The 22,028-nt window shown below is 39.4% G+C and overlaps 1 protein-coding gene across 1 annotated transcript in view; it reads right to left on the bottom strand.

The window, feature by feature from the left end:
* The window catches only part of LOC122794642 (arf-GAP with dual PH domain-containing protein 1-like), a 1,143,274-nt gene that overhangs the window by 686,158 nt on the left and 435,088 nt on the right, over positions 1-22,028 (bottom strand). Inside the window, exon 2 of the mRNA XM_044063238.1 lies at positions 12,174-12,304. Coding sequence (XP_043919173.1) covers positions 12,174-12,304 — 131 coding nt within the window. The remainder of the gene's footprint in view (positions 1-12,173; positions 12,305-22,028) is intronic.

The raw sequence follows: 22,028 nt of genomic DNA, 5'->3' as shown, positions 1-22,028 counted from the left end.
TTTCTGTGGCTACCACTGACATGAAAGATGGGCTAGTCTGCAAAGACACTCTGCCCTTATGAAAAAACAGCATAAGGAGACTTGCAAGATAGTGCCTTAGCTATGACAGCCTTTTGATAAAAGTTATAGCTATCACAAATAATGTTTTACGAGTCAAACATTTTACTTATTCTCCAAAAGCTTGTGCAGAAGGCATTAAGGTAAGCTACTCTAAGTGAAATCAAGGTTCCATAGATGCACTACCACCTTTAGTAGGTATCTTCACAAGAAAGTATCCCTTAAAAGGCTTTACAAACTCCAAGCTAAGCCAATGAGTTATGATTCATACCTTGAGGAAAGGTAGAAACAGCTACCACATGCACTTTCTCAGATCAGCAGCTAAGTCCTTGATCAAATATATAAGTATTCAGTTATCATTAGAACTGACCTACAAAATGGTCATGAATCTGAGAGGTCTTCATAATGAAAACCTCATCCATTTACTTCTGCACCTTAGTTTTGTACATAGCTTTTGGGCAAAAGTTAGAATCTAATGTACGGAGGGTTCTTGGTTATTACTGGACCTTGCTTTATCATGCCAACAATTACAGATGAGAAAGAAAAAAGATCCTTGCTGGGTTGAGATGGAGTTTCTCAAGGAGGTTTGAACACAGTAGGAGAAGCCAAACATTTCAAGACCAAAAGGGGCTACACGAATGCCTCTGACTTTGTTAGGTCTGGTTTTCTTGAACTTAATTATAAGGGGAAATAGGCAAAAGCGATAGTGTGCTATGATGTCTGACCCTGAGGCGGGAGAAGAACCTACTGCATTTGAAATTGGTGGGAGGGGTAAACTGATCACAGCACGGTTGCCCCTGTAGCACAACATTGCTTTTTTTCCACTGACTGACTGACATACCACTTGGGAGGGCATCAGTAGACATCAACTGAGTTTGCCCACTAAGGAGTTGGCTTGATAAGGAATGTGTGCTGCAACTAAAACACAAATAGTCAGCAAAGCCCATTTCCATGGCCTGAAGGTTTACACACACAGGGAGTGACTTCTCTCCCTTCTTGTTGATGTACCAAATCATTGGCACACTGTCTGAGTGGATGGGCCTGGTACCATGAGGTTAGACATTTTGCAGACTATGCAATACAAGTAAAACTGCTCTCATCTCCAGCATGCTTAAGTACTGCTTGGCCTTGCCTTGTGACCAGACTCCTACACACTGCCCCACCACAAAGCAAAGGCATCCATGTTAACCAAACTGGGAGACAGAAGGTATAAGGGGTTTCCCAGTGAAAGTTGGGTAGATGAAGCCATCAGGAAAGATGCAGATGACAAAATAACTTTACTGGACAGGAAATGAAATTTGAAACCTGAAACTATGGGATTTTGATGATCCACAGCAGCAGCAGCACCCCCCACCAATGAAGATAACCACTATCATTAGCCTATGAAGTTTCAGGTAGAAACATTGCACAAGCCAATAATGACCAATATAAAAATGCAACGATGACTCATTTATAGAAGGAGCAAGGGGAAATAGAAAGTAATACAGACATCTTTATAAAGAAAAGAAAAGAAAAAAGTCAACACACAAGTAAAACAGAGGAAGAGGAGGCACTGCTGGGTTACAGTGAAGAATGGAACTGCAGGACATTCCAAACAGATGTACAGTATATAGAACCTGTCATAGATAGGCAAACAATAAATAGCATGACAAACTGCATCTCCTCAATTACAGAGGAAAGGAACTGTTGATGCGGAAGTCAAATAAACTAGACTAGATTGAAACACCCAAAAACAAGCAATTACACACAAAAAACAATAAATGAACAACCAAAAAGACCAGGATTCACCACTCAAAATTTAATCAAACCTCTAGTGCCTCGGCAATAGCCTTCCAAGGAGAATACAAAAAATAGAATTGAGACACACATTTATATAATAAAATTAATTAAACAATTTAAAACACTTAAGCTTAAATAATTGGTGGTCTATAGGATGACGTTGGTGATCAAGAAGAGGAGGAGGAGTGTGAAAGCAGTGCCAAGGATTAAATGGTGGAAGTTTAAAAAGGGAGATTGTGAGGTGGAGTTCAGGGAAGAGTTAAGACAGGTACTGGGAGGTACTGAAGAGTTACCAAATAGCGGGTAACTACTGCAGAGCTAGTAAGAGACACTGCTAGAAAGGTGCTTGGTGTGACATCTGGACAGAAGGAGGAGGACAAGGAGACCTGGTGGTGGAATGAGGAAGTACAGGAGAGTATACAGAGGAAGAGGCTGGCGAAGAAGAAGTGGGATTGCCAAAGAGATGAAGAAAGTAGGCATGAGTATAAGGAGATGAGACGCATGGCAAAGAGAGAGGTGGCGAAAGCTAAGGATAAGGCATATGGAGAGTTGTATGAGAGACTGGACACTAAAGAGGGAGAAAAGGACCTGTACCAATTGGCTAGACAGAGAGACAGAGCTGGGAAAGATATGCAGCAGGTAAGGATGATAAAGGATAGTGAGAAAAAGGTACTCACAAGTGAGGATTGTGTGTTAAGTAGATGGAAAGAGTACTTTGAAGGGCTGATGAATGAAGAGAATGAGAGAGAAAGAAGGTTGGATGATGTGGGGATAGTGAATCAGGAAGTGAAACAGATTAGCAAGGAGGAAGTAAGGTCAGCTATGAAGAGAATGAAGAATGGAAAGGCTGTTGGCCCAGATGATATACCAGTGGAAGCATGGAGGTGCTTAGGTGAAATTGCAGTGGAATTTTTAACCAGATTGTTTAATGAAATTTTGGAACGTCAGAGGATGCCTGAGGAGTGGATAAAAAATGTTTTGGTACCTATCTTTAAGAATAAGGGTGATGTGCAGAGCTGCAGCAACTACAGAGGGATATAATTGATCAGTCACAGCTTGAAGTTATGGGAAGGAGTAGTGGAAGCTAGGTTAAGAAGGGAGGTGATGATTAGTGATCAGCAGTATGGTTTCATGCCAGGAAAGAGCACTACAGATGCAATATTTGCTCTGAGAGTGTTGTTGGAGAAATACAGAGAAGGCCAGAAGGATTTGCACTGTGTCTTTGCGGACTTAGAGAAAGCATATGACAGGGTGCCTAGAGAGGAGTTGTGGTATTGTATGAGGAAGTCGGGAGTGGCAGAGAAGTATGTAAAAGTGGTACAGGATATGTACGAGGGTAGTGTGACATTGGTGAGGACTGCGGTGGGAGTGGCAGATACGTTTAAGGTGGAGGTGGGATTACATCAAGGATCAGCTCTGAGCCCTTTCTTATTTGCAGTGGTGATGGACAGGTTGACAGATGAGATCAGACAGGAGGCCCCGTGGACTATGATGTTTGCAGATGACATTGTGATATGTAGTGAGAGTAGAGACCAGGTTGAGGAGACCCTGGAGAGGTGGAGATATGCTTTAGAGGAGAGGAATGAAGCTCAGCAGGGCAAAAACAGAATATATGTGTGTAAATGTGAGGGAGGGTAGAGGAATGGTGAGGATGCAAGGAGTAGAGTTGATAAAGGTGGATGAGTTTAAGTACTTGGGATCAACAGTTCAGAGTAATGGTAAGTGTGGAAGAGAGGTGAAGAAGAGAGTACAGGCAGAGTGGAATGTGTGGAGAAGAGTGTCAGGACTGATTTGTGACAGATGGGTACCAGTAAGAGTGAAAGGGAAGGTCTACAAGAGGGTAATGAGACCAGCTATGTTATATGGGTTGGAGACAGTGGCACTGACGAAAAGTCAGGAGTCAGAGCTGGATGTGGCAGAGTTAAAGATGTTAAGATTTGCACTGGGTGTGACTAGGATGGACAGGATTAGGAATCAGTATATTAGAGGGTCAGCTCAGGTTGGACAGTTTGGAGACAAAGCAAGAGATGCGAGATTGCGTTGGTTTGGACATGTGCTGAGGAGGGATGCTGAGTATATTGGAAAAGGATGCTAAGGATGGTGCTGCCAGGTATGAGGAAAAGAGGAAGGCCTAAGATAAGGTTTATGGATGTGGTGAGAGAGGACATGCAGGTGGTTGGTGTGAAAGAGCATGATGCAGAGGACAGGAAGAAATGGAAACAGAAGATCCGCTGTGGCGACCCCTAATGGGAACAGCCAAAAGAAGATGATGAACAAGCTTAAATAAGAACTCTCCAATTGCATTCTGTATTAATACCACCAGGGGCTAATGTACCATATTTTAATATAAAAAGTGTTTCTTTATACAAGAGTTTTTTCTTTAAGTGAGTACCATATTTATTAGTATGAATATGTTCTAAAATTGTGCCTAACAAACCCAGTGGGTTACTCTCATATCTTTTAAAATACATAGCAAGTGGGCTTTCTAATTTTACATTTTTAATATCTCTAATATGTTCCTGAATCCTAGTCTTAAAGGCCCTCTTGCTTTCACCTATATAGAACATCCCACAAGGGCATTTAAGTGCATATATGATACCTTCTGTCTTACATGAAAACATGGCATTAGATTGAAAAGCTAATCCATTAATATATCTAAATGTTTTACCAAAATATTGACATGTTATAGATCTACCACAATGATGGGTACCCACAAGATTATGATTAATACTTAAACTCATACTAGGCCTAGAAAATCTAGCATGTTCTAGCATGTCCTTTATGTTTTTACCTCTTCTATATGAAAAGCTCGGACTTCTATCAAGAATGTCTATAAGGTCTCTATACTTAACTAAGGAAGTCCTATTTGTTTTACTTCTGTTAATAAATCATAAGAAATAACCACATAGATCTTTTTTAAATTATTTAATTACTGGGTTTACCCAAACATTTATTTTGCCCATTATTAGACTCACAAATAATATTCCTTTTAACTTTATCTAAGGATAACAGTACTTTAGTAACATCATAACCTCTCTTAATAAATAACTGTGCTGTTTTCTGTAATTCATTACTTAATTCATTAGTATTATTGCATAACCTTTTTACTCTGAAAATCTCACCATAAGACAAAGATTTTAAGAGATGTGGTGGATGGCAACTATGGGCATCTAAAAAAATGAAAACCATCCGCAAATTTGCAATACACCTTAGTAATAATCTTCCAATTTCTACCTCCTTCTAAACTCATGTCCAGAAAGTTTACTTTATTACCCAGTTGGAAACCATCAAATTGCAATAAAATCTATTCTCTTGAAGGCCATTCATAAAACCTCTGACTTCTTGCTGACCCTCCCCCCACAAATAAAAATAAATTGTCAATATATCTATAGTATTTTACCACATGCTTCTTAAAAAATCTTTCTGATAAAGAAATTATGTTTCAAAAAGTCCCATCATGACATTAGCATACATGGGGGCAAAAGCTGCCCCCATGGCTGTACCTTTCAGTTGATGGAAAACTGATTATCAAATTCAAAATAGTTATTTTTCAAACACAATTCTGTTAGTTCAATTATATAATACATAAGGGGACTATCTCCCAGAGTAACTCTTAACACTTCTAATCCATGCTGGTGGTTAATACTCGTATATAAACTTTAGACATCAGCTGTTAAACAATACATATCTCTAGACCATTGTAGAGCAAGTACCTTATCTAGAAAGTCAGAAGTATCCCTAATAAAAGAACTTTGTTTAGTAGCATATGGTAAAAGAAAACTATGTAAAAATATACCCATGTTATTAAGAAAATAATTGCACGGAGACACAATAGGGCGGCCTGTTGGATATTGAATAACCTTATGTACCTTGGGCAAGCAGTAAAACTTGGCTATTTCACAATTATCTGTTTTAAATTTCTTATCTATATCATCTATTGTAAATTATCCCAGCCTTTGTCCCTTTTGTAATAAACTATAAAATGTCTCAATAGCTTCCTTATATTCTTTTACAGTACATTTTTATAAGTAGTATAGTCATTTAAATGCTCTAAACACATCTGAACATATTGTGAAAAATGCATAATTACAGCCTTGTTCCTCTTATCAGCTGGTTTACTAACCAACTCTTTATTTTTGCTAAGCTGCTGCAATGCCTTCCATTCTAACTTAGATTATATTGAACATACTGCTTATTGTTTATAAAGTCAGAGTGAAAGGACTCTAGTGCAAAATTTACCATAGCTGAAAAATTCTGAATATCTTCATGTGAGGGAAGAAGACCGACCAGATAAGACATCAACACAAAAAGGTAATACACACGTGGTGATGGATGACAAACAAACATCAAATCTGTCCGCAATCTGTCAGCAAATCAGTAAAAACTCTTTGTGGGAAGGTAATGAACAAGTCTAAAAGAATGACAAATGCACAGTGGTTTGCAAATGAGACTTAAAAGTGAAAGGAAAATAAATAAGTAGTCCAGGAAAACACAAAAATAAAAATAAGCAAGCAAACTAATTAAAACAGAATGAGTCAGATGTGTACTTAGAAACAGGTAACATTTTAGGAATTTACACATTTAATTATATTTTGTTCACCAGTCAGCCAGACTTGTTGGAGAATACTGAAGAAAGATTACCTCGTTCAAGAAGATCATACCATGTCTGGTTCATTTACACTGTGTTAAAAAATGGTGCAGAAGCTCTAGATGTTCTTCGTGTTTCACTGTTGCAGTCATCACATTTGGGTTATACCTTCAAGGGTAGCCCTCAGTCGGCGCAAATACCAGAGGCTTAGTATTTCTGTGTCGGTTGCTGTCATTTCAGGACTGATGTCAGGTCGTCGGTACTATAAAGTAAGGCAGCCGATGCCATTACATCAGTCTTTCTTGCCAAGGAGCCTGAAGCAGATCGCACGAGTGCTGGTCAGCCGCTACCTGAGTTTTTTGTTTTCTGAATTGAAGTTGAAGTCTTCTAAAGCTAAGTACCCCTTTTTTCTTGCTCTAACCGATGTCAGAAAAAGTTAGCAATTGTCTCGCTTATGGAAAGCAAATAAAACACAGAGACTTTCATTCTTACTGTGTCACTTGCTTATGCCCTGACCACGATGTCCCCCGCTATTGCTTTTGTGCTTTGTTCAATGCCAGAACTATACATCGTCGGGCCCTTATTGTAGCTAGATATTTTCGCTCTTAGTCCTCGATTTCCGATATGGCTTTGGTAAGCCATCTGACAGCAGATCTTTCGAAAAAATGTAAGGATAAAGACAGAGACAGACCACACAGGTCCAAACCTACTGATGACACTTCCGTTAAGCTAGTTGTCAGTTCTCCAGTCCTCAGTGAGGTGCTTTCACAGCCACTAATGCCTGCTTCTGTGGATTCGCAGGCTGCTACCAAGACCCTTTCGGAGTCCAGTATGCTGCAAAACTATCAACTAAGGATCCTGTGGTTGTCTCTACCTTGGATGAGTCCGGAGCCACTGAGCAGGCACCGGCTTCCGAGGAAATACTTTGCACTACTGATTTTCAATACAGACCGACTACTTCTTTCGTGTCTACTGTTCTTTCGAAAACTACTGAGTTTCTAAGGCCCAGGGTACGAAACCACACCCAAGAAACCAATGACTCCATCTCAGGCACCTGCTTCCTTGCCCCAGTCTCAAATGTTTAAAATGGCAGAAGACTTTATAATGCTGATCAGGGGAAGCCAAGCTACCCTTTCCAAAAGAAAAAGAGATTTGTCCCCAGTAGGTTTATCTGAACAGGAGTCCGATGACTCTGATGCCTCTGAATATGAAGACATGCAACCCCTCTCTGCTGATGAGGATTCTGATGCAGAGGAATCCATTCCTTCAGCCTCTCCACCCAAGGATTTTTCCTTTGGGGAAACCTTTCATACTTTAACGGAGCATTTCCAATGGGAATGTCAGGACTACCCTCAGTCTAAAAAGAGACTCAGGGAATTCTTAGATCTTCCACAGCACAGACCATTGGCCTTTCCTCCTGTCCTGGATGTTGTGGATGATGTATTCATGGAATCCAGTTTGACCCTCCATCCTGCTCCCAGAAAACCTGACAGGTAATACAGAGTCCCTGACTCTCACAAATTTCTTTTCAAAAATCCTATTGCTAATCCTGAGTTTATCTCCCAAGGGCCTAAAGGAATTAAAGCAACTTCTGCTAAGAATCCCACTCCCTCAGATAGGGATTCTCGAGCATTAGACAGACGGGGTAAAAAAGTATATACCTCTGCTACTCTTGCTATTAGAGCACTAAATTGTTAGTTCCATATGCTAAAATTTCAGCAGCATACCATGGAACTCATCAAACAAAAAATATATTTTCCTGCTTGTGCAGGAAATAGAGAGTAACTCTCTTTCTGCAAGTCATGTAACTAAGCATACCTTACACTGTGGTTTTGATGTCCTAGAAGCATCTTGCAGGGCAGCAGTCACCAGTTCTGTCCTTAAAAGGCATGCTTGGCTTAAGGAAAAGCCCTTGCCAGACCATGTCAAATCTAAACCAGTGGATGCACCCTTGCACCAAGGCAGAGGAGCTCTTAAAACAGATGGAAGAAAAAGCTAAATCTATGCAGACAGTTAAGGATTTCCTGCAGGTCCAGCCACCCAGGTTCAGTAGGCATTGCCCCTCCAAGCACTGGTCCTTTCCTGCCCCCCCCAGGTCAGTTCAGCCCAGACCCCAGGGAAGCAGACCCCCTCAGACAACAGCCACAGGGAATGCAGAGATCAAAGCAATGGAGTACCTACACTTCTAAACCAGGGAGTGCAAAGCCAGCCCCTCATGGTAAGAACTCACAATGACTCTCCACTTCCACCCCTCCCTCTGCCCACCTGCACTTGCCCCTTGGAGGAAAACTCTCCTTCCATGCAAGCACCTGGGCCACCATTACCAATGACCACTGGGTCCTCAACATAGTGTCTCAGGGATACAAATTTTCTTTCCACACTCTACCAACCCCAAAAGGGTTCCCAGATCTTCCTCCAAACCAGTGGGCAGAGGCCAAAAATCAAGTTCTTTCCCTGCTCTCTATGAGGGCAATAGAGCACATTCTTGCAGAACAGACAGGCCAAGGTTTCTACTCCAGGATCATCCTGGTACCCAGAAATGAGGGCATCTGGTGCCCCATCCTCGATCTATCCATTCTAAACACCTTCCTGGTGATTCCAAAATGCTCACCCTCCAGCAACTACTACCTATGCTCTCCAAGGATGCTTGGCTAGCCACCCTAGACCTAAAAGAGGCCTACCTACACATCCCAATCAAAGAATCATGCAGGAAATAGCTACATTTCAGGGCAGGATCACTGCACTTTCAATTCTCTGCACTTCCCTTTGGCTTACCTAATGCTCCCAGAATTTTCACAAAATGTCTGGCTCCCACCATTGCCTTTTGCAGGCAAAGAAATATTCAAATTTACCCACACTTAGAAGACTGCCTAATTCAGGCAGGCAGGGAAAGCTGCTCAAGCACCTGGCCTTTGTAAAGGACCTACTGACCTCCCTAGGGTACACCATCAATGAAAAGAAATCCAAACTAGTACCCACCCAAAAAAGTATATTCCTGGGAGCAAGCCTGGACACAGCATCCCAGATGGCATTCCTTACACCAGAAAAGCAAATTTAATTGCCAGCCTATTTCTCTCAACTAGCCACCAGACCCCAGCTATCTTCAAGGAAAATCCTGCAAGCTCTGGGGTTCACGGCTTCTTGCATTCTACTCATTCCATATGCCAGACTGCATATGAGGAAACTTCAATGGTACTTAAAAAGCCTTTGGTGTCAACACTCTCAAAACCTGGGAACTCTTATACCAATGATACCTTGTCTAAGGAAAGATTTTCTTTGGTGGGTAACAGCATGCTACCACAACAAGGGACTCCCCTTTTCACAACCCCACACCACCCAGACCCTCACCACAGATGCATCAGACTATGCCTGGGGTTCACACCTGGACGGCAGGTGCATACAGGGCCAATGGAGCCCACATCAAATACATCTGCACATCAACCTAAAAGAGATGTTAGCTGTACAGCATGCATTGACAGCTTTTAGACCCCTTCTCTCCCCAGGGGCTCTACTGATCAAAACAGACACCACCACTGTGATGTGCTATATCAACAAGCAGGGAGGGACTCACTTCTACCCTCTATGCAGGCTCGCCATGACCCTTTGGCACACAGCCTCAGCCATGCAACTACACCTGTTAGCACAATTCCTGCCAGGCTCTCTAAACTCTCTCTGGCAGACAACTTAAGCAGAAATCTTCTGGACCCATACGAGTGGCAGCTAGAACAAAGAACCTTCACCCTTATAACTCAGAAATGGGGCACCCTGAAGGTCGACCTCTTTGCTTCCCACTCCAACCATCAGCTCAGCAAGTTATGCACCAGGGAGCCTCATTGCAGGGCCTGGAAAGTGGATGCTCTATCCTTCCCGTGGGTCATTCTCTCGGTCTATGCATTTCCCCCATTACCTCTCATTACCAAGGTACTGCTCAAAATAAGGGAGGAAAAACCAAGGACAATCTGGATTGCTCCAGACTGGCCTCGCCAACACTGGTACCCACTGCTGCGCAGCCTGTCCCTACTGCCACCATGGCATCTCCCTCAGACCTTAACCCTCCTGACCCAGAGGGAAGGAGAATTCATGCATCCCCATTTACAGACCCTCAATCTGGCAGCCTGGCTTATTCCCTGACCACTGTACAAACTGCCAATTTCAGTAAGTAAGTTCTAGATGTTATAAGTGAGGCCAGACACCCTAGCACTAGAAAGTCTTATGCTGACAAATGGAAAAGGCTCTCCACCTGGATCCAGGCTACAGGAGCCGATATGGCACAGCCCTCAATCTCTCATCCTGGATTACCTAGCTGACCTACTGCACAGTGGTCTATCATTTTCCTCTATTAAAATTCATGCCTCTGCTATCTCTGCTCATTTCAGCACTGAGCAACCTCTTTTCTCACACCCTTTCATCAAACAATTCTTAAGAGGGGCTAGCAACTTCAGTCCACCCAGAAGAGCACCTACCCCAGCTTGGGACTGAAACTTTGTGTTGGAAAAGCTCACCCTGCCCCCATTGAACCAGCAGCTTCAGCAGAGTTAAAGTTTCTCTCATGGAAGACAGCCTTGCTTCTGGCCATCACTTCAGCATGAAGGGTATCCAAGCTACAAGCATTAATGGCTGTAGAGCCCTTCATCATTTTCCATGCTGACAGGGTCTCCTTCAGGACTAACCCATCCTTCATGACAAAAGTGGTGTCCAGTGTGGCTCTCAACCAATCCATTCATTTGCCCACCTTTTTCCCTAACCCACAAAACAAGGGGGAAAGGATACTGCACTCTCTAGATGTGCACAGACAGTGCAGATTCTATCTAGACAGGACTAAATAATTTAGAAAGACTGATCAGTTGTTAATCAGCTTTGCTGCAGGAGAAGAGGGCAAAGCCATATCCAAACAAACCATTTCTAAATGGATAGCACACTGCATCCATTTCTGCTACAAGCTACATGGGAAACCTCCCCTTAAGGGGGTCAGGACTCACTCTACCAGAGCAACCACAACCTCTGCAGCTTTCCTCAGAGGAGTCCCCACCAGGGACATTCTGGAGACTGCAACATGGACATCTGTTCATACCTTCACCAAGCATTACCACCTGCCTATCTTCTCCAAATCCTGGGGCAGACTTTGCCACTGCAGTCCTGCAGGGCATCCTAGCCAGCCCCCAGTCTTCTTGACTGCCTCCACCCTTTTCTTCAGCTTTGGGAATCAACCCAAATGTGATGATTGCAACAGTGAAACAAGAAGAACATAGTACAGTTGTGTACACTTAGCCATAAATGTAGATGTTCGAGTGTATTCACTGTTGCAGTCCTGGTTTCCTTCCTTCCAATCTCCTTCTATCTCTCTCTCTCCTTTCAAGGAACTTTTTGGTATTTACTTTCTACTGGTGGGGTTCTTCCACCATATCCTGGCTCCCACTTGGGGGTTCCTGACAGTTAGGGCAAGAAAGACTGATATAATAGCATTGGCTGCCTTACTTTATACTACTGATGAGCTGACATCAGTCCTGAAGCAACAGCAACTGACAAAGAAATACTAAGGCTCTGGTATTTGGGGCGACTGAGGGCTACCCTGGCAGGGATAACCCAAATGTGATCACTGCAACACTCAAACATCTCCATTTATGGTAAGTGTACACAACTGTACTTTTTAGGCCCCATTAAACAACAATAAACACAGCTTAACTAGAGCATTTAGACAGAACCATTACAATGTCTTACTTGTACCAGTTAAATCAAATAAACTACTTACCTCTACCTGCGAGTCATCCCAATGATCCATTACAGTGGATTTTACTTTGCTAATTTCTGGAATGTTGCGGTGAATTCCTGAACAGTTAAGACATATGAATGTTCCCAGAGTATGTGAAGCCCAGTCAGGATCTGTGGGGAAAATAAACACAGGTAAAGACTTCAGGAAAAAAATGATGGAATGATTCCTAAACATGACATAAACAAGAGAAAAAAAGGCAGACATGACTTTTTTGTGAGCCCAAATGACAGAATTACTCAGTTCCAACTTTTCTTCCTTACTATCAAGCATCTTCCAGAAGTTTGTGTAACTAAAATTGAACTTACCTGGCAATTACTTTTATCCCTGTCTATAAAGGGATGTATCATTAATTTGGTTTGACAAAGCACAGTTACATTTCATGAAATTATACTGGAACAATTACTAATAAAATCTCTTTAGACTGAGTTCCAAGATTCATGGGCAACTACACCTTGAGTTTCAGTGAAAAAAAAAAATAATTCCTGATGTCACTTTATGCCACAACAGAAAGACAGGAAATCTCAATTTGATGAAAACATAAAACATTTTTCGTTTGATGTTATAACAACAGTATATGTACACACTGCAGATTGTGACAGCTTTAGCATCTAAAACCCCAATGAAAACAAGTAGGAACAGTTTTTTTTTTTTTTTTTTTTAAGTGAGCATTTTCAAAATGTTGCAATTTGTCACTTTCTGGTGGCCATTCTGACCTTAATTTAAACATATGTATAAAGGGACTGCTTCTCTGAAATGCTTTCAGATTTTCTTACATTTTTTTTCAGGACAAGACACTGATATTTAAAAGCTGCATAAGCTAGCTATGAAATGTGAGAAAAATGATGGTATTGCAAATGATTGGATGTCAGTTTGTATTTTTCCCAACAAAATCCATTTACTTCAGTGCAATTTGCTTCATCCATTTTTTAAAGATCCCACCCCTAGTTGTTTTACATCTTTTACAATATTCAATAATTCACTTATAGCAGGGGCAGCTCGTGCTACAGGACAGCAGCCCCCCAGCTGTGGAAAGAAAAAGAAAAAAACAAATTTCGAGTCTCAGAACTTCTGCGCATGCGCACTCGGTGTTCCCAAAACTCACAGGGATCTGGACTGCTGGAACAGCAGTCTGGAGTAGGAAGAAGGCATCTCTGTAGTCTGATGACAGCACAGCATGGAAGAGATCCGGACTGCAACATCTGCAGGCTGGAGCCTACTCTCGTGGGGAGGAACATTTTTAACATTGCTTAAGCGGGACGACTGTGGATTGAAGGGGTGTCTGTGTGTAAAATGCCCCAGTTTATATGTCCTGGCAGCTAGCAAAAACTCAGGATATCTGGTGGTGGTTAGAGAATACCTGAGGGAGACACCACGACTATAAAAGCGAACCGTTTAATGTAAAGAAAGAACTGACATAAAAAACAAATAAAATCGATTCAGTTAGCGCTTTCACATTTATCCAAATGCTTCATCAGACTGTTAATAATAAATATATTACCACAGTTAAATAGCAGCTCCTTTACTCGCTAACCAATCATTGATAAGTAGCTAAATTTAAAGTGATCTCACTTCAAAGCTAATGGCATAAAAGTAAAGCACCATTGTAGACACTTGATACTACATAAACATATAACATAAATAATGTGTGTATATGAATAAATATCCGCAATAGTAATGATAAAAAATTCATCATAAAACATTACTACATTCAACTACTATTAAATATGCGGATTGAATCTAAAAATCTACTTATATAAAAACAATCTAAATATAAGTTAATATAATGAGTTAATTTCATGCAATTACTCATGACATATAAAATATAAAATACCTGATGACTAACTCCACCTAATAGCAACGATCAAATTCTAAACATGTAACTAGTAACCTAACGGACCAAAACATCAGATGTCTAAGACTATACATATTTTATACCCATCAATGTTTCTGATTCCTAGCTATAAGAAAAGGCTTTAATGAAAGCCTATCATTCAAGCCAGAGGATCCATCCGCTTGCAGCCTCATGATCCATCTGGTGTCCCTTTGCTCTGATCTCCTAATCTATTATTCTTCCATACTAATTCTATGACAGTGAACTTAAAACTATGTTTAGTGCCATAAGTGATGTATGTAAGTGACTGTATTCCCCCATTATTGGCTTCATCCAGGTTTTTTGTGCTAAGGTTGACAGCTATGGTGAGAACTGAATTCACTGAATATGTTTGTGGGCTGTATTCCCCCCATTACTGGCTTTGTTCTGGTGTTTTGTGCTAAGAGGTCGACAGCTATGGTGAGAACTTAATTCACTAAATATTAGCCATTTAAGTTTCAGTCTTCCTCTCTTTCACAAAACAGCTGATTTGGCATAGTGGCACGTTGCTCTGACTGATTTGCACAGGCAAAGTGGTACGTTGCTCTGACTGTTTTGCACAGGGTCCTGGGTTTAAGTCTTGGCAGTGAAATGTATGGTGGTAACACAGCATTTTATTCTAGCAACTTTCCAAGATTATACAAGCAATGTTTAAAATGTGTCCCTGGTTTTTGGGCTTTTGTCCCCCCCCCTCAATAAATATTGGCTTTTTCCAGATTTCTTGTGCTGCAAAGTTGAGAGATACAGCTGAGTGTCTAGTAGATTTTACAAGGAGCTGAGAGCTGCAGGGGAAGAGAAGTTTAGTGCTGCTTATGCTGAGTCTGCTTGCATTGTTAATAGCACAACAGGTAGTGTGCTTGCTTTTGATGCAGAAGGCTGTGAGTTCTCCTCCCACAGTATGTAGATGCATTGCTGATACGGTACTGTGATATAAAGGGGGTGGATGTTGCAGTCCTTTTTGGCAAAGATACCTAGTAACTATGAACCTGTTATCAGTTTACCATCCATTCCCTATTGCAATATTACTAGTTTATAATTTTTTTTAATGTAACATAGGCAATTTATTCCTCAAGGGCAACAGACACTTTATTTCTAGATGAAACAATAAAAGATAAATTTGTTTGTTAGCAGCAACCTCTTCATTAGTTACAGATCTCTTTAATGTGGTATTATTTAAATGACTTTTACTTCTTCAGAGATTGTGCATATTTACTGATACTGGTGGATTGTAGAAGTCTGAGTAGACTTTTATGATGGAAATGTTCTGAAATGGGTAGTTTTGTCATTATTGGTGCATGCATTTTGTTTCATTGTTTACTGGAAAAATATTCAAAACAATAAATTTAAAATGCCTTCCAACAACTGTACTATATTATACAAGGAATATTATGTAATACAATCAGGAAGGTGTATCAAAGAACACATGTAGGTTTCATGTGCAAGGGCCCTATGATTTGAAAACAGCTCAAAGTTAATCTTTTCTGCCACTGGCAAAATGTATTTTCTTTGAATGTGGGTTTCAATGCTGTTTCAATGAATGTGAGTTTCAAGGGCAGAGAAATTTTAATACTAAGTCTATTTTTATTGTTAAACTACATTGCTTTGTTTAGCAGATGTCTATTAGTGTTTTTGCTGTAAAATGCAAAATAAAACTTTCAAATGAAATCCAGATTATTACAAAAGTAAAGCAGTATGCACATTACAGTGTTTATGGTAAATGAGGTGAAATAGCCAAGTAATGGGACATTGGAATGGCTGCAGGGGGAGGCTCCATTCGACCATGATTTTGTGAGGGGGGGAGGGCGGCCCCAGCTGAACTATACCTCTCAAGTGTCCAGATTTTTGCAGAAAGAATAGATTTTTGCTTCTTCTTTTTGGTTTGTTCCTCATAACATTTGTGATTTTCTGGAAAATCATTTAGGAATGAAGTCACTAAATAATGACAGACATTGAATTTCAGACTTCATAACCTTCAGAAAAATGCATGCTAAAGCAAGACCTGTTATTCTATTAACTGTCTAAGCTTATACAAGAGAAAGTTTTAGTACTGTATGTATGTTCCCACAATATATTTGGCCTTGTCCAGATTTCCTGCATTAAGAGGTTGAGAGGTACATGCAAATAAATTGCTTTATAGAATTAGGAATATCCAAACCCCTCAACTGTCCCTGATTTTGGCTCAAAAGTTCCTCTCCCCCTAATAATACCTTGGAAGAAAACGTGGAGGGTTTACAATTATAAATAACTGTAATGATCAGAGTTATAGATTACTTTCATTTCAGAAATGCATGTAGATTCTAGTATTTTGTCAGCTGCGCAAGTTAACAGCACTAATATTTAAAAAAGTGTCCCTTCTTTGACAGGTTCCCAGCTGTAATGTGTGGCAATTTTATATTTTTGCACCACATTTTTTGTCCGTTTTTCATAAAATTATGGTTTTCTGGCAAATTAGTGGCAAATCATTAAAGACTGAAGTTAGAAAATAACAGCAGACATTTGAGTTTCAGATTTCATACCCTTTAGAAAATTCATACTAATGCAAGACCTACTACTATTCTATTATCTTTCTAAGTTTATAAGAGCAATATTTAAAAATTGTCCTTATTTTTGGACCTTTGTCCAGATTTTTTGCTCTGAGGTTGAGAGGTATGACAAATGTGTCAGAGCCATCACCGTCAGCCAGACACATTTCAAATTTTGACACACTTGTTGCACCCCACTCCCCCATGTAGTGACTCTGGATGTGTCCAAGCAAGGCAAGGAACAGTTATGCAGTGTAAGTGTACAGAGTATTCCCACATCCAAGGTAGACACAAGTATGACAGTGGCTTTTCATCTGTCCCTGATTTTGCAGAATGGTATGGTTTTCTGTCATATTTTTATACTGTTGACTTATGCTTCTTATTATTCAGAAAATGCATGCTGTTGCAAAGTCCTGTTGCTCTGTGTTTAAGTAGCAATGCTTTAATGACCATCAGATAAGCTTGTCTGAGATTGTAAGATGCAAGTAAGCTTTAATAAGCATAATATGAAAGAATTAACAACATTGAAAGCCTTTTTGTTGTTGCCATGCAGAGAATATTTACATAACTAGATAACGTATAAACCTTAGGTACTGAAATGCATATGACAACTATTTGTAATAAAGGACAGTATTACAGCATTTTCAGAAGCTCATTACATTTGTTAGAGACTTGCAATCATCTTTGCAGGCTTTACTTGTAAACTAAACATAATGCCAATCTATCATGTGTGGTCCATAACCTGTGCAGCAATCCTTTAAGCAATTTATCTTGAGCTTGTTTCTTGTTTGCTGTTCATTATTTACTTTGATCATGTTTTCCCCATGAAACAAGTAGACAGCTGTCAGGCAGCAGGTCTTTTTTGGATAAGAAACATTTTTACAGGTGGGGGTATCTCAGAGATTGCTACTTTCAGCATGTTACTTGGTACTTTTATAAAGCTGAATATAAATTACAATTAGAACTGCAGTGCAAGGAGAAGTGGTTTAAGTTGAGTGCTGCTTGTTTTTTTTATACTTGATTTTGACTGGCATTCCAGTAATGTATTTAAAAAGTAATTTATTTTTTCATGCCTCACAACCTTTTCGTTTCCATTTAGATATTAAGTAAGCTGTCATGTAGCCAATGCACTGAAATATTTTTTTCTTCTACACTTCATTTTGTCTTGATTGGACTCTTGTAATGATGGTTTGGCACACAGGGCAGTGTATTTAACTAAAGTTCCAGTTGTTGTGGTTTTGAGCATAGCACCGCCCCTTTCTAATTGACCACACCCCTTCCCATTGGTCCCCACCCATTCAGCTGTCTCCTGCAGCCCCCCTTTGATTTGAGGTCACCAGCCGCCACTGACTTATAGTTGGTTTAGATTTTAATTTTTGTTTTCTACTAATTGCTTTTTCCAAGCAACTGCATTAAACTTAGTAAGGTCTTATGTCTAGGCAATTCAGATCCTATGTCTCATTTCAAAAGAATAATTTCCTTAGTTACAATAATTTGCTACCCCAAAACTGATGACAGTACTCTACAGGAATTTTTTCAAATCTACCAACTCATTACATTCCCCAAAATATGTTCCCAGATACCATTCTCACTCTCATCACAGCCCACCCCCCACATTTACCATACTTCTCAAATCTTTTTTTTTTAGTCTTCTACATTAATTTTTTTATTGCTAAAGATAAGCAGACTGCTGTAAAAGTATGTTGTTTTTTTATCTGACAAAAACAATATGAGTGGCAGATGTTCATGCAGTGCATATCCCATAGTGGGTGTTGGACAGAGTTAAACGCTTTGACTCATTCTATGAATATGGGACTCATACATTTGCCATCATTTATATTTTGCATGACATTGTCTGTTGCAGAGAGGGTGACAGGATGTTGTGCGCCTTCTTATAAGTCCACATGCCCAAGAGTTTTTGTATATGTACACACACAAGATATAACAGAAAAGAATATGTAACATTAAAAAATGTATCAAAGCATGAAGATCTGCTAAGATAATAAATTATGATTTCTGAATGTAAAGGAAATATTGTACCATAATAATGGTAGGCTTTACACAATATTGCCTGTCTTTTTTTCTATTACTGATATTTGCTTTTAGTATTGGGTCTCCAAATCTGAATTTTAACTCCCCAAATGGCTCTGGACAGAAGCTTCAAAATAGAATATCAAAAACCTGCCTTACAGACCATGCAGGTATCAATTTTTAAGTAACCTCTAAGAAACCAAATATAACAACTTCTGACATTTCCTATATAATTTCTGAGTAATTCCAAGTTTTTCGACCTTATGACTTCAAGAAAGGAATGGTATTTCAGGTGAATGCTAGAAAATGCATAATGGATCAAATTAATGGCAACTAAAGTGGTATAACGATCCCCTAGGAGTGATTAGACATGACTTGTAAAATTAAATGACTACAGAACATGCTATTCTGATTTAAGTAGATATGCAATGGTCAAAAATTTAAACTATCCACCACTGCCCCTAAATTTTTAATGAAGGTGTTATTTATTTGTGACTTGTCATTTCACAATCAGAATGCATGTCTTTTTTGTAATGTCTCATCATGTTGCATTTACTGACAATAAAGTAGAGATCATTATAACTGCAACAGGCACATATTTAATGTGGATAATCTAGGAGAACTTTTATATCTATTTCTGAAAAAATATGTTTCCTAAGACGAATAGTCCAGAAAGAAAGCAAACAGTCCTGTGAGATGTCACCGGTGACCCCAGCTAGAATACAGTAACCACTCAACCCTGACTTCTTGAGTTCCCATTTCTTAACTACTACTTTATACTGTATATTATATTACATGTCATTTGGCTTGAAAAGTAATGCTTTTGATGTTCAATAACCCGTAAAGGGTGTTAGTGTCTAATTAATTAAGAAGGTCAACATAACCAGCACAAAATGTCAACCTTTTCAATCAAGATTAGTAACCATACAAAAAAGATGTTAAAGCTGTGTTGCTGTATTTTCAGTAAGTTAAATGTGCTTAGGCTGAAAGAGAGTTGATTAAAAACTGCCATATCTGAAAGGGAAGGTAGTAGATTAATGGGGCAGTACAATACCAAAAACATGATGATCGTACTTTGGGAGGGAGGTGACAACTGAGGATTTCCATACTCTAGGAAACGAATGAGTGGAAGGAGGTAGTCTGATAATTATTGTAAAACTAAGACACTCCCAAAAGTCCTAAGAAAGCTGGGGCTAAACCCTTAAAAACCTCCCCAGGCACAAATGGGTAGCTTTTCAACCATCTGCTGATTTTCTAAATGTTTTATAGGACTTGGATGGAAGACAGAAGTGAGATCTTCCAAGCATGCTTCAGAAAGAGGTAGGGCATCTATGGAGATGTGGATTCACAGCAGGGTTATTAAATGACAGAAAACAAATCTTTGAGAAATAAATAATTTCAAAGTATATAGAAATGATTTTAACATTTGCGGTTTTTCTAACAAAAGCATCATGTAAATACTTTTATTGGGAACATTATGATATAAACTGAGAAGGTTAATGGCTGTTGTAAGGCCAGCAGTGGGTGCTCACAACAGTTTACCTCTAAAACACTTTCAGCATTGTAGTAAGATTTTTATAAAATATGTCTTGTCAACTGTTAAAAGACTACAATTAATTTTGCAGGTTAATACTTACTTACTAGGTTGTCAATCTGAGTGTCTTAAGTGTAGCATTACATTTCCATGATAGTTTTTAGCCTTTATATTTTGCATACAAGAGGCAAGCAGAAAATGATATGTCGGGGCATTTACTTGTTGCTCCAATCCTTGAGAAGATGGGTGCTAAACCAGGGGTGAATTTGCGGTTTGCTGCTTGTCTAAATTACATTTGAATTGAGTAAGAGTAATATATTACCTTATGTAGAGCTGAAGATGGTTCTACAGAAGTAGTCTCTCTGATATGTAGCTATCACTCCAACATGCTCTATTTATGTTGCAAAAGAGACTGACGCATCCCATGAGTGGGTATTCACGCTACCATTGGACTTGCAAATATGGAACAGGTCTGAGAAGATACATTCTGTTAAGGCTCTATTAGCAAGGCAGCGATTGCATCTGAGTAACATGTAAGATACTGACAAGAGGCTTTAAGACAATCTGCAAAGTGTTTGCGATTTTGATATTTTTAATGAGAAAGCACTATGGTTGCTCTAGTTGTGACAAGCTTTCAGACAGGTATGAACGCCAAGTACAGTGGATTATAACATCCCACGGACCTGGATGCCACACCCTTAGATATAAACTGTTTGATAAGGACATCCTTACAATAGTGGATAAGTGGTGATCAAAAGGCAGTTCGTTGTTGACATAGGTTGCAAGATCCCTGGCTATGGGATTAGCTTTCAAGGATGTGTCATTAATGCTATAGTTCCAAGGGAATTCATACTTACTAAAGGATATAATTATACATTTTTTGGTATTTTGTTTCAGTCCACAGCTTTGACAGCTGTTACTTATTTGGAAAATCCCTCTTTCTTGGAGGAATTTGTTGTGTTTGAGGAGTTTGCTGCAGCACAAAGTTTACAGTCATATCTGCAGACTTGGTCAGCAATACACCTTTATAATTTTTGAGATTCTTAGTCAACTACACACTCATGGGTTTTGCGGTTCTAGGTAAAAAGACAAATGTACACACCACTATCTTCATGTGGTAGGTGTCATTTCATCTACGTTTCTATTTTCTGAGGGATACAGGAAAATTTGCTCTGTTATAGAGTACACTATTATGGTAAAAAAAACATACATTTTTAGTTATGATGCAAAGCCAGCAAAATATAGATATGTTATGGGCATATCTGACATGTCAAATACTTGAAATGGCATCACTACAGAATGACACGTGGGCATATGTGTATACTCAAGTGTGTGTCTATAGGTTGATTACTAGTTGGTCGACTGCAAATGATTGAGGCTTTTTCATCAATTACCTGGTACATCTACAAACAGCAAAGGACCAAACTGAGACTGTGCAACAGTGAATATTAAGACATATCTTGGTATGTCACTGCTGTGTTATCTGGGAGTTAGTATATAGAAATACTGTATTTTAAAGTTTTACAGGTGGTTCAGTGGTGTGGGTTTCATTGAAGAGTATTCAACAAAATGGAATTTGAGTATATAATGAACAATTAATAGAACATTGACCATACATACGTATTATATGTATGTGTGTGCGTGTGTATCACATACATACATATATAAATACACTCACACAAATTATATCATCAAACAGTGAACATTCCAAACAGCGAATCCAAAAAGAGCAATCATATTAAATTGAATCTAAAAAGACTGAAAATACAAAGCAAAAAAGAAAAACACTGATTTTTTCTATGGGCCAAGAAACCCTCTGCAACCCCACTTCCCCCAACTATACATCTATCAATGTTGAAATCGCATAACAGTGGAGA

This window comes from Protopterus annectens, chromosome 1.part0 (genome assembly GCF_019279795.1).
Source record: "Protopterus annectens isolate FY-2018-M chromosome 1.part0, PAN1.0, whole genome shotgun sequence".
Taxonomy (NCBI): Eukaryota; Metazoa; Chordata; order Ceratodontiformes; family Protopteridae; genus Protopterus; species Protopterus annectens.
This window is presented reverse-complemented; position numbering and strand designations above follow the sequence as displayed.